The sequence below is a fragment of the Rhyacophila brunnea genome, unplaced genomic scaffold, assembly GCF_057557595.1.
Source record: "Rhyacophila brunnea isolate RB1 unplaced genomic scaffold, BYU_Rbru_1.0 scaffold_12, whole genome shotgun sequence".
Taxonomy (NCBI): Eukaryota; Metazoa; Arthropoda; class Insecta; order Trichoptera; family Rhyacophilidae; genus Rhyacophila; species Rhyacophila brunnea.
In genome coordinates this window covers 21,354,073-21,367,989 of record NW_028232774.1, presented here as the reverse complement: position 1 = coordinate 21,367,989, position 13,917 = coordinate 21,354,073, and the positions used below count along the sequence as shown (strand labels likewise).

At 34.3% G+C, this 13,917-nt stretch overlaps 1 protein-coding gene across 1 annotated transcript; it reads left to right on the top strand.

The window, feature by feature from the left end:
- The first annotated feature begins 484 nt into the window (after positions 1–484).
- NiPp1 (nuclear inhibitor of protein phosphatase 1) lies at positions 485–11,737 on the top strand. Its single transcript, XM_085960936.1, has 8 exons — positions 485–586; positions 679–893; positions 1,864–1,972; positions 3,234–3,336; positions 4,966–5,049; positions 5,943–6,168; positions 6,598–6,751; positions 9,308–11,737. The coding sequence occupies exons 1-8, from the start codon at positions 558–560 to the stop codon at positions 9,528–9,530; spliced, it is 1,143 nt and encodes a 380-aa protein (XP_085817062.1). The 5' UTR covers positions 485–557; the 3' UTR covers positions 9,531–11,737.
- Positions 11,738–13,917: the final 2,180 nt, after the last annotated feature.

The window sequence follows — 13,917 nt, the reverse complement described above, 5'->3', positions numbered from 1 at the left end:
GATCACTGTTATTTAATTAAGGTAACATCACAAAAAACTCCGCTGTCAGCAATGCAATAACCGTTTCAATATTTAGTTGAAAAAATGAAAACTATAAAATAATGTTTTAATTTTAATAAAAAAAATCATAAAAATAGTAATTTATTACTTATATACCAATTTTTAAAGTATATATTTGTTTATAAGATGTTTTATTGTCTTCGTTGTGCGCTATTTAAAGCTTTTTACATGTACGTGCGGATGATACGCAAATGCTGGTGAGCAACTTAGAGGCACGTAAATACGTAATCAATTTTCATTACCAATTTACGATATTAAAAATTCGCCAACAGAGTTAAATAACAATTATTACAAATCCATTAAATTTATTAAAAATACATTTGAATTTGAAACCACAATGAACAAAAATTTAGCTTTTGACACTTACTCTGAATGCGTCTATGGTTTCATTTCGACTTCGAGTTCGAATGTTTATGGTTACATTGTATAAAATAGGCAACTGAATCCTTTAATGGAGGTTAAAAATATTATGACTTTCGCAATATAAATAAACAGTCATGGCCAATCATTACGATGTTCCGAACTGGTAATACGACAGCGAAAATATTAATGTTTTTATTGTTGTGAATTTTTAAAACATAAAATGCTGGACAGTGACACACCGTGCATTTCTTTCAGGGCCGGAAAGCCACCGACCGGTCTCCACTTAGATGTACTAAAAGGAGATAAATTGATACAGAAATTGATGTTGGACGAAAAGAAATGCTACCTGTTTGGCAGAAATCCGCAAATGAATGATTTCTGCATTGATCATGCAAGCTGTTCGCGGGTCCATGCCGCGTTTGTTTACCATAAACATTTGGACAGAGCATTTCTCGTCGACTTGGGAAGCAGTAAGGAAGACATACGGCTTAATTAAATATTTACACATACACAATGAATACAATCTTTTCAGTAAAAGTGTCACGCATATTGTTAGTTAAATGGTTGTGACAGGATAGGTCTTATTTACACAGCTCTTCCAGCTGTCGGACTCGTTCGCGCCATAATCATGGTCATTTCATCAGAACAATCTAAAACTTGACTTGAGTCCTAGTCTCTCTTAATGCCATACAGCAGGCATGTCCAACTTCAAGTATTGTGTCAGGTATCAATACTGGCTTTGATCTTCAACTTGAACAAACATATTATAATTGGCTAAGGACACAGGCGTTACAAGTTAATCAACACTAGTCTTCACCGTCACAGCTTAAAACACGATTATTCACATCCTCTCTTTCTCTCACTCCTGCAGCTGGCCATGAGTGATGCAATATGAATCAAGTGATACAACGAAATCATGTCGGTTTGTTCATGGTTAATTTGAAAAATTTTCACATAAGCTGATTTAGGAAATAAAAATGGTTTATTTTTTCCCTGCAAAACTCAATGAAATCATATTATGTTAGGTATATTAAAACTGAATGTACTAGCTTTTTACATTTTCATGACTTAATTCCTATGGACTTATGATGCAATCGACCAAAATCCATCTCGCGATCGACGCATTGGGACCCATAGAGGATCCGGTCTCTGACATTTAATAGCTCATTAATTACCACACATTCTTGCAGTAACCTGAACAGAGTTAAAAAGATGATTTAGTTATATAAACAGTTTTGAGTACCTATTCTTTATTATAATATAGGAACACCATTGAATCGTTTACCTGACAAACTAATATGGGTCCCTGAATTCAGTATTCGACCACGAAATGCTGGAACCCTGACCAGGTTGAAATGAAAACCTAAAATTCAACCTGTTGACACTACTGGATAATTTGAGAATCATAATCAATTATCATCATGTATCTAATATTTCTAGCTCACGGTACATATATAGGACAAATGAGACTGGAGTCAAACAAACCCACCCAATTACCCATAGATTCAAATTTCCATTTTGGCGCGTCAACGAGAAATTACATTATCAGGTATGTATTAGTGGTATATTTGCTTACCCACTAGATGCAGAGATGTCAAACAAGTAAAAATTCAAACAGCTCCCTATATACTGAGACATACTTAAAACAGTTGCCTAATAATTAAAGTAGTTGGTAGAAATCTCTATTTTTTTTTAACTAGCGACATCACACGTCTCTGTGAGTGGTTTACGGTAGCGCCTGGGACAATTCTTATGTTTTATTAGTTATTTAAGTCATTCATTTGATACAATCTAAATTGTACAAAGTATATCAATCTAAACCAAAAACATTTGTGACAGAAGGCAAAGAAGGGATGTTGTTACTGAAATTGACAAGGAGAATAAACCGTGAAGAGCTTTACGCAAACATGGATAATTTACAAAATACCAATATAATTGTTAATTAATTACGAGTCAGATATTCCCAGGTCTGGGGTTACAAAGATTTGATAATATCAAAGAGATCTGAGTTCATCATATTGCACAATTCACAACTAAATGCAATCATTTCACCCATATGTCATGCTAGTAAAATTCTCCTGCAACATCGGGAAAAAAAACAGTCGGTTTAGGGTGCCGTGGAAAAATACTGATGCTCCAAGGGCACTGTTAACAGTAAAAGTTTGGTAATAGTCAATACCTACAGCCTTTAGTAATGACTGTCGAGTAATTTCAACCATATTATCGCGAATAATACATCAGTATTTGATTTGAGCGCCCACGGTTGCCGCGCGGCTTAAGCGTTGGACTATCATGCCGTGGGTCCCAGATTCGAATTCTGGGTCTGGCAAGTACACATTGTTTTTCAATTTGTGCGTGAGTCAGGGTATGGACCTAATAGGTTGAGCAAGTGGCTGACATCCATTTCTCGTAAAAAACAAGATCTGTTAATACAAAACCTCTACTCTGTGGAGGCCCATATGATCCTATTAGGATCGGACATGGTCGGAAAAAAAAAATGAAAGCGTGTGCACTATTTTTTATTTTATATAGAATTCGCAAAATGCGTTGGCAATTGGGAATTGTAAAAATTAAGCACTTGACCTCAGTAAACGTTCCATAATGTAAATATCGTTCGATAGTTCAGGAGTGGGAGAAGGGCTGAACAAGACACCAATATGAAAGGAGCAATATCGGTGACAGCAATCACATACAATATAAAAATTAGCCCCTGTCTACTTATGTTGCATGGAAAATAATGGTATTCGCTTACCTTACTTTTACTATGGTGTCAGGAGTGAAATTGTCATTTTTTTTTATTAACTTTTTAGAGAACGTCCGTCAGGAAATGCTCGAAGTATAATGGAAGACATACCGGCCGCTGATGCAGATGGCGTTCTTCTTGGATTGCCGGAAACACAGACAGAATTAGATGTAACGCATTCATAGATCTTACTTATCCCTTAAGGCCATGCATTAGTTGAGGCACGGTCTAAAAAGATCGTTGCTAGGCGATGTGCGGATTGCGGGTCGCGGTTGCAAAAGACGCCTGTCAAACGAAATATTATTTCTCATTTAAATCCAACATACGTCCATTTTATGTTCTGTTTATTATTCTATTAGTAACAATAATAATATATTCATTGACATGTTTTCTTTTTAAAGTAAATGGGTAACGTTTTTAGTCATCTTTACACGATTTTAGAATTAATTGGCCCGTCGCCATCACGCAGCAAAGTGACGTATGTCTGACTCGACGTTCTCTCAATGAATGCGAAGCGAGTACAAAATTTCGTCGCGCGTACAGTTGAAAATTATTTGGCGTTTCACTGATGCGTCACCTTAACATTTATTTTACCCAAAGAGAAAAATTTTGATTAGCAGAAAATTGAATAAACAATGTTGATTAAAATGAAATCATTAAAAGTTCAGACGGAAGTATTTGTAAGTCATTCCACAGTGGCACCATGGGCGTTTTGCAGGTGTATTAGTATCATTTGCGATAATGCTTGTTTCAATGTTAGCAAGCAATACCTATACAACTGCAAATCTCTTTTATTGTACCCATGATGCCACTGTAGAATGATTTACCTATATGAATCGAGACAAAAGAGTCCAAACGGGATAAGTCTGATAGGACCTTTGATTTTTTATTTATTGTCCACAATACTATTTACAAAAATACATATGTAAACATCTACTGTCGCAATAATTTTAACATACATGCTTATTATAGCCCTGTCTACATTTGGGCATTTCTTCATTCGCTAGATGAACGGTGGTAGTGCATGTGTAACCTGCGTATTGCCTGCCTCAAACCGGTTTCAAAATGGCCGTACTGTGCTAGTGTATTTACCTCCATCACGGATGGACTTCTTTTCAACATCACGTCATTGCCAACCAAATGACTCCGCGAAAAATATATAATAATATATTATATTATAATTTTACGCCAAATAAGCCAAAAATACTATAATTTTGAAAGATTTAAAACAAAAAATGCACCGTGTACTACAGTTTTTTCAAAATACTATAATTTTTACATCTTTGTCTTAAAATCAGCATTATAAACATATAACAAAATTGAAAACTATTTTGACGTACGGACGTGTAGACAGTTGACGCAGTGCGTAACACGCCATCTAAAGCATATGCATGTGCAAAATTACTCGATGTTAAAACCAGAATTAAAAAATTGAAGTGAAGTGAGCTAATGTAAACATAGTTATAATGCACGAAGTTGGAAGCAATCTTATTTTTATTGTCCCAAAAGTTCAATGTATACTGTCTATGGTTCATACTCGCGACAATAAATCCATGCATACTATGTAAAGCTTCTATTATGGTAACAACATAGTTTTGAATATGTATTTCTATTGATATTCTGGATTATCTGGAGTAATACATTTTCCTATCTACCCTGATATATTATCGAGAACCAACTGCTATTCCCACGATGTTCGTATTATACTCTATAATATTATACATACTACTTCAATCGCTTTGTTAATTTTGATTTTTTACGGTTAGTAGGGAATTGTAAACAATATTTTTTTCTTTCAGAATTTAACCGAATTCAATACAGCCCATAATAGACGCATATCAATGCTGGGAATACAAGCTGATGATGGTTCAGATTCAATGAAGGTATTTATTATTATGTTAAGTAGTGCACTTATTATTGATGCAACTAAAATTCACATGAATATGTGAAAGACTCAATTATCTTCAATGATTTCGAAACAATATTTTTAGTTTTGTTAATTTCAGAGCAATCACAAACTGAAAGATAAAAAGTTTGAAGCCCGTTGGAGGACAATGAGATTTGATTTTTTCGCAGCGCTCAGGGAAATGTTCTTACAAACGAATATCGTACATTATCCCACCTTCAGTATTGGCAAACTCAATATAAAATTTCATTGCATCTCATCTCATCTCATCTAATGGCTTCGAATGCTTTACGAACTATCAGAAAGTGTATATGCATCAAATCTGTGAATTTATTTAGCTAAAAGCCTATTGTAAATTCTTTTCCCAGATAGCAGAGCGTTTACGCATCATGTTTATAATTTCGTGGTTTCTGCGTTTGAATTCCATTTGTAATTCACACATTGTTTTTCAATGTGTGTTTGAACCCAGAGTATGGACCTAGAAGGTTGACCAAGAAGTGGCTAACATCCATTTCTCGTAAAAACAAAAATCTGTTAATACGAGGCCCTAATGATCTTTTTAGGATAAAAAATCTTAAAATAATCAAAAACTTTAATTGTTAAAAATGTATGACTTGGTGCAATCTCTCATCTCGCCTTACAACATTCGGTTGTTTTTTCCATTGTCAAATATGGTTGGTTTCTACAGTCACTCCAGCTGCATATACAAACCAATCCCCATAATAGATATAGCGAAATTGACCACCAATGTCGCATTTCAAATGTCACCCACCTCTTGCCTTGTTTCAGACTGGTCAATCGAGATGCATTTTGTTATGTAGCTTTTGGTAATTATTACAATCTTAGCCCAAATATTAATTTAATTTGCAGGGCAACGCCAACAATAGAGCTTCCGCAACGTCTGGTCTCGGTAACCCCGCTGCGCCCCCAAATAAGCGGCGGTACGAGGTTTCCTTCAACGAGGATGTAGACATCATCAACCCTGAGGACGTTGATCCGTCTGTCGGTAGATTTAGGAACCTCGTCAAGTCAACTATCGTGCCAACGCACGGTCACTTAGGCTCCAAGAGGATGAAATTAAGCACCGGAGATGAAAGTGAATACAATCAACTTAATCTCGTTAGCTTTATTCCAACTGATCTGTCCTAATAATTATTCTCTCACAGTCAAGTAGTAATCAGAACACCCGCCTCGCCTCTAAATGGGTTGGGCATATTATGGCTGGCAATTTTTTCTCGTAAGACAAGTCTGTTAAGATAATCTCTACTCTGTGATGGACGCTCATAATATGCTCTGTAATTTTAGTATATTTCAAAGGATTTGATAACTGTTCAGAAATTCAACACTTTTCTTCCATCTGAATGGGACTAGTTATATAATATGTAAATCTGTGTGAAAACATGTTCATTAAGGAATAGTACTTTCTATACTGCATCAATTCTCTCTCAGTATTATAGCAACATGACAACGTAAATAATATAATTGTTAATGTTTAATCAATGTACAAGAATGTTTATTTTCGTAGCTAACCAATCAATGCGTTTCCGTGAGCTAACGAAGCACCTCCACCCGTCGGCCCTGCTTTACCAGGACATTCCTGCCCCGCAGATGTTGCCGCCGCAGTCTCCCGGAGCTGGCGGACTCATGCTCTCTGGGAGTATGTCGCTCTTCGGATCCAGGTTCATTCATCACTTTTGGAAGTTTTTTTTTCTTACATATTGTCTACATAAGTAGCACAGCGATGTCTATAGGCTCAGCCATTTTTTTGCATTATCCAATTACACTGTTGAGTCGATTACCTAATATGATACAATCAATAATAATGAAAACCTGTCAGAATAGATCAAATAGATCGTTCTTATGAATAGTCAGTCATTGGCGCACGAATTTCACAGGTGAATTTAATTATGGTTACGGTTTTCACTCCCGACTTCAGTCACGTCTAGCCTACTGCATCGCTTTCTCTCGGACTATGACTTATTTTCTGTCTAACAACCGTGATGTGTTTATAGGGATTTTGTAACATTATGTATTAATATTTTTGGCTTAAAGAATATTATAGTGACACCTATCCAAAAATATATGATTGGTAGCTTTAGATTTTAACCGTGAGATGGCACTGTTGAATTCAAAACTACTGATAAACAATTGAAGAGTGACATTCCAAACCAATCCAAGTTTAAAAATCAGATTTTGAGATCATCATATTTTTGTGATTTGCAATTTACCTCTTAATTTTTCGGTACTATAATGTTTGGCAATTTCATAGAAAATTCAAAGACTCGAAAACATAATATATAAATAACATTAAAAAGTATAGTAAAACTTCAAAAAAATTCATTCAGAAACTGACACAATAAAGTAATAAAGTATCTTTTGTGTGTACAATTATCACGTTGATCGCCATGGGGGTCACCGGTGACCGGCATTGGATTACGTTCAGGGGGCCATGGGGGTCACCGGTGACCGGCAAAGAAGACCTGCCTTAGAGTTGTTCTACAGCGCCGGCGGGCATGCGCGCAGTGCATTTTTCGATACGCGGTGACCGGCATGGCCCTTCTGTATATTACTGCCACTTGGCCTGAAAATATGTCTTCCCAGTCACAAAATATAGGCTCACTAATGTAAAGAATGTACATAATGAAAAAAAAAGTTAAAAAAAATATGTAAATAATAAAAAAATAGAATAAAAAAAATGATTATAAGGTATGTATACGTATATTTCCAGTTTATGTGTATCCAGGTATTATACTACCCAATTTGAAAACTTTTATTCCGTATTTGTGCCTTTTCTGTTTATTATACTATCTAAATATAATTCGACCGCGAAATGGCACCATGCTCTCGTCAACACATATGGACAGGTGACCGGCGAAGTGGCCGGCCCGGCGCAATAGAATAAATTAACTTGTTGGCGCCGCGACGGACACATGTGGCCGGCACATCATAAAAACCAATATTTACGTAAAAAAATCATCAAAATGAAAAATAACATTATATTCTTTCATTACCTATCAAATAATACCTTAGAGACAAATAATCATTTTTTAACTATTTTATGTAAAACTAGTTGGCGATCAATGTGTTAAGATTGTGTAATAGAATGTGGTCATGGACAGGTATGTTGGGATGATTAATGAATAAAAATAATATTAAATTTCTTTCACTTAATTGCATTTTTTGATAAAAAGGTAAACATTGTAACTTTTACAGCATAATAATATATTATATAATAATACTACAATGTAGGATCATCTTCAATAAAAAAAATAGTTTACTGATGTGCACATGAACTTATAAAACACAAATTCTCTAATATTTCATCTAACAATTCTAATCTGACGTGTTACAATATTACATTATGGCCGCTTGGAGCGTAAATGTAGCAAAAAGAGTTCAATTGTGCATGTGTATATATCCTTAGGCGAGTTTGGAAAGAATCAACCGTTACCTTAGTGCTGTTTTGAAAAAAAAAGGCACATTTCGACTTCAAATTGAAGAGTTTTGAGGATTTTTTGTAAAATATAAGTTTTAGTGAGACTATAGATCTCAGCACACTCTATCGGATTCCATCAAAACATGAAAATTTGTAATTTTGGACTAATGCCGGTTTGTAATGTCACTCTTCAATTACATAACTTCATTTGTAACAAGTACTAATTACATATGTACTTATATTCAACGACCAAAAGCACGTAATTCAATTTGTGTAATAAAAGTTTTGATGCTACGTTTCGAGAGTTCAAATCCATGCTAACATTTTTTGGTAAATTCTTATAATAGTCCTACCCCAACTGTGTATAAACCAAAATAATTCAAATCATTTTCTTTAATCGAATCATACATATTCCCATCTTCAATATACAACTATTAAAATAGCAATGTCTGGCTCAAGAGATTATCTATTCAAGTACCTACTTACTTATATAGAAATATATAATTTTATTCTTTTTAACACTACAAAAGGCCGTTAGGCCCAATAACAGTAGTGTAGTAGTAGAATTGAAACAACACCCAGGTTTTGAAAAATCACATAAATGAATTGTGATCTCACCGGAATTGAACCCGAAGCATTGTAGCTAAAGTTGTAATGAGATGGATGTATGCATTTATGTACATAAATATACAATGACAAAACAATTTCTGCACTTTTTATCGTAAATGCCATCTTGATTACTGTTGTCATCGTACGGTGGTTTTGTTTCGTTGTATTGATCAGATATCTATGATTCTAGATTGGGTCTCAGCCTACCAAATCCTGCTCCCGATGTGGACCTGTATGAAGAAATGGACACGTTCGATATGAACGTACCGACACATCCCGGTATCCATTCAGGGACAGGGCAGCGTACCTCCGATGCCAATGAACCTGGCCAAAGTTCCTCAAATGAACCGAAGAAGAAGAAATACGCCAAAGAGGCATGGCCCGGAAGGAAAGTGCCTCTATCCGGTGTTTGAGAGTATCATGATCTGTGAAAGATGTCTATTACTATTGACGTACTTTAAGTGGTGTACAAAAGTATAGTGCATGTTAAACAAAAAAAAACATTATAAGATGAACCAAATTTGAATTTTGGTATTTTGTGGTGCCGCTGTTTTAAATTTTTTTTTCAATGAATTAAAGTCCAATTATGCGAACAGACTTATATATGAGTCAGGCCGATCATCAATTCATGTACTGATTACATCATCTCAACGCTTCGGTTGGAAGTCAAAGGTAGTGGGGAGTCATTGGATCTACGAGTCTACTAACTAAATCGACTCACTCACCCATTAATATTCAAGGGAGTTCAATACCTTTTTTCGAATTACAAAAAACGGTGCTCGGTTTTTTGCGATTATCCCAAAACTCGATTTTTGGAAAATGAGAGTTATCACTCCAGGCAACTCACTTATCTAATTTACACTTTACAGTAATCCATTATATTTTACCAAGTTTGATTTTTTCAGTCTTTTACTCATAAAATATTAATTATCACGACACATGTTTTGGTCTCACCAAAAAAATACTTGAATCACTAATATAAGTTATTAGCGAAAGTACCTTATTCCTAATAAAAGAATTTACTCAGGTATTTGAAATTTTGCAACAAATAAATCCACTATTGGTAAATGCTAGAAACTTCTAAGCATTAGAGCCACTTTACGAATAATGTTATTTTAATGAAGGATCATAAATAATCATACCGCATTAGCATGAAGTTCAATAGATTTGACAAAAAAAAAGATTGACAATTTGAGGAGTGTCAAGCGAGAGACAAGATGCAATAGGTTTGATGTAAGTGCAGTCAAGAAATTGTAACCACAAGCAGTGCACTAAAATAAATGGCATCTGCGCATATTCATTGTTAAATTGTTCTCAAATTGGGTTTCTTTGTTAAAAATTTCGTGCACTTCAGAGTTAATTTTTTGATTAAGAATAATGCACTTTCACATTTAGTGCCTATATAAAAGGTAAATATGTTACTATATTCTGTGTAAATGTACATTGATGAGTGCATAGTGCCTAAAGACACTGAAAGACAAATCCCGGGTCGCAAAATCGACTTAAATTGAAAAGTACAAAGCTTGAATCAATGAGAATTTAAATTGAATATCCATCAAGTACCCTCAGTCAACTTAACGTTGTTTGACTATTTTTATTCAATTACTTATTAAACTTATGGGACACTGTAAAGAAAATAAACAACCTTTGCAAATATTTGAAAACCAGATATTTTCTTTGAGAGCCTATTTTACATTTCATAGCATCATTGTACCTACATGAGGTATTTTGTATTGGATGTTATAACAAAATCCTTTGAGTCTCAAATATTTCTTTCGCTAAAACATAGCAGCTTCGTATTGTTATTACCGTATTGTCGAGACTATTGAAAAATCAGATTTGGGTGCCTTGTACTTTGTCTTATTTCATAAATCAACTACAAATTTCATGTCATGTTGAGTGTAGCCAACTTAAAAAAACTCAAAATTCATGTAAAAGGTCATGGAACAACATAAAAAAAATATTAAATGTAAACAAATCGCACCTAATCTAACCTATAGGTAGAGTTGGGTATTTCCCAAGAAAATCTCAATCTCGTGATTCGGGATTTCCCGAAATGATGAAATTTTGAATTCTCGATGTTCGGGATTTCCAGAAAAGAATTCTCAAGATATCGAGGAAATTAAAATTAAAAACACAAATTCCAATAACATATGATTTTTTTTATTTAAGGCTATACTTCAGTTTAGGCATGGTCTAAAAAGATCGTGACTACGCGACGCGCAGATTGTGCAAACGACGCGTGACGAAGAAAACATAGTTGCGAGAACCGAGGCAAATGTATCGACCTGCCGGGCGGTTTCAACTGCACTTGTCCTGAAGAATTTACGGGTACCAGGTGCTCCACTCTGTTTGTCATAAAAATTCAACATGCGTCCATTTAATGTACCTAGTATTAATAATAATATACTCATTGACATGTTTTCTTTTTCGAGTAAATGCGTAACGCTTTTTAGTCATATTTACACGATTTAAGAATATATTCCTCCGACTCCATCACAAAACAAATTGACGTGCTTACAGCTCGATTATCGCTCTCCGATTGGCAACGAGTGTGAAATTACGTCCCACCTATTGTTGAAAATTATTTGCCGTTTCACAGCTGTATGCGCTTAAGTAAGAAGACAAACAAATAGAAGTAAGAAAACAAAAATAATTCAAGACATTACTTATTAAAATAGAGTTTTAAAAAACACAGACTCAATGGCTGCGTCTGACAATCGCGTACGCTTTTGAGACATAAAATTCCCTGATGTTGAAAAATTGCGCTCATTTTGAGTCAACATTGGCTTAATTGTATTAAATGCCCGGATCAGTCTTTGAACATTTTGTGTTTTCTGTCCACTTTTTTCATATAGATTTGGTTTGTTTTTAAATGACGAAAAAAGTTCGCTTGTCGCATGTTGTACAATGTTTGTGTTTGGTTTTGAGCATTGCTGAACATATTTTTCAAGTTGTTTCGTCATTTCTTCTTTGTCGCTGTTGTTCACAATCACGGGCACGGCATCAGCGTCAGAATCGGTTTTCTCAATGAATATTTGATAATAAAGAAATCCCGAATCTCGAGAAAAGATTCTCGAGATCCGGGATTTCCCGAAATGTTAAAAATTTCTCAAGAATTCCCGAAACCCAACTCTACCTATAGGTGAAAAAAATAGATGAAAGCTTTAGTTTGAACATTGAGTTAGATGACCTAGGTTGCAACGTTATATTCGATTAAGTGTAAGTTAGATTAGATTGGGTGATATATTATAATATTTGCATTTAATAATCTTTATCTTGAATTTTCTAGATTTATTTATATATTAGAATCAATTTTTGGTTGGCTACAATGGATGAAGATTGTGTGCTATGAAAATAAAGTGACTGTCGTTGACTATTTGGATTGTATTTATTATTTAAGAGCATACTTCAGTGAAACGGCAAATAATTTTCAACAATAGGTGGGACGTAATTTTGCATGCGTTGCCAGTTGGAGAGCGATAGTCGACCTGTTGGCATGTCAATTTGTTTTGTGATGGCGTAGGCAGAATTAATTCTTAAATCGTGTAAAGATGACTAAAAAATGTTGCGTATTTACTCGAAAAACAAAACATGTCAATGAATATATTACTATTATTACTGAAATAACAATAAACATAACATTAAATGGACGGATGTTGAATTTATATGACAAATTATGTTTTGTTCGTCACGCGTCATTTGCACAATCTGTGCGTTGCGTAGTCACAATCGTTTTAGACCGTGCCTCAGCTGAAGTATAGCCTTAATAATCTCAATGCATATTAAATATTTTAATTGTGTTACATTCTATAATTTTGTGTGACTATGTTCACTTTGATTTTTTCTCCTAAAAGATCGAGTACAAGGTTCATTTATGAAATGGGAAATCCACAAAGTACAGTTATTGTACAATCCAATAGTACATTAAGTAGACATCTAAAATAATTTGCTACTCAATAAAGTGACAACATTATTTATTTGTATTTTATTTCTCTTATACGTATATAATGTACAAATTAATGTATTTTGCAGATTTTCACTGCTCTGATATATTTTTATATTAAAATACACTATGTAGATACATAGTAATTAGTATCGAGAAGATACGGACACACGAGTCTAGAGATGTTATTTCATTCATGTAATAGTTTTTTCAAACTCATAAACAATCATAAATATTTATAAATACAATAACACATTCTTTATTTGAACATGTACAAATTGGTTAATGTTCAATTATATTTAACATTATTTTTTTATAAACAATATTGTACATCTCGACAACGATATCGTACATAACTTTAGAGGATGTTTATAATCCTAATACATAATATAAGAGGACAGTGAAATCTATTCTTAAAGTGTACTTGAATAATAAAATTTGATTTAAAAAGATTTGTTTTAATTTTAATTATTACGAATTATAAAAAAAACTACTCGAATTGAAGTAGGTATGTAATACAATTTTGGTTGCCCTGTTATGCAAATCTTCTGTCCTGTCCGTGCGAGAGATGCGCCTAGACTGTTCCCAACCATGCCTTGGCCACCATGATGGTCGTGTCATTGGCATTAACATATCGTTGATGGTGCAGCTGGTCGCAATGAGCGGATGGACTATCACATATTCCGTTCTGTAAATTACTTCCAGGACACTGCAGGATGTTCGAAAATTTTAATAATTTCAGGTGCCCTTAATTCAATACGCTGATGCATAGTCAGAATGACTGATTTGTATGCTTTAGTAGCTGTTTTCTTCAGGTTATATTATTTCAACACAGCATACTACCAACGTTCCCT

Excerpts from the sequence above, each read along its gene's own strand:
- NiPp1 (XM_085960936.1), top strand. The coding sequence starts at position 558 with ATGGCCAATCATTACGATGTTCCGAACTG. Across the intron at positions 894-1,863 it reads TCTCGTCGACTTGGGAAGCA|CTCACGGTACATATATAGGA; the intron begins GTAAGGAAGACA and ends TAATATTTCTAG. Across the intron at positions 5,050-5,942 it reads ATGGTTCAGATTCAATGAAG|GGCAACGCCAACAATAGAGC; the intron begins GTATTTATTATT and ends TTTAATTTGCAG.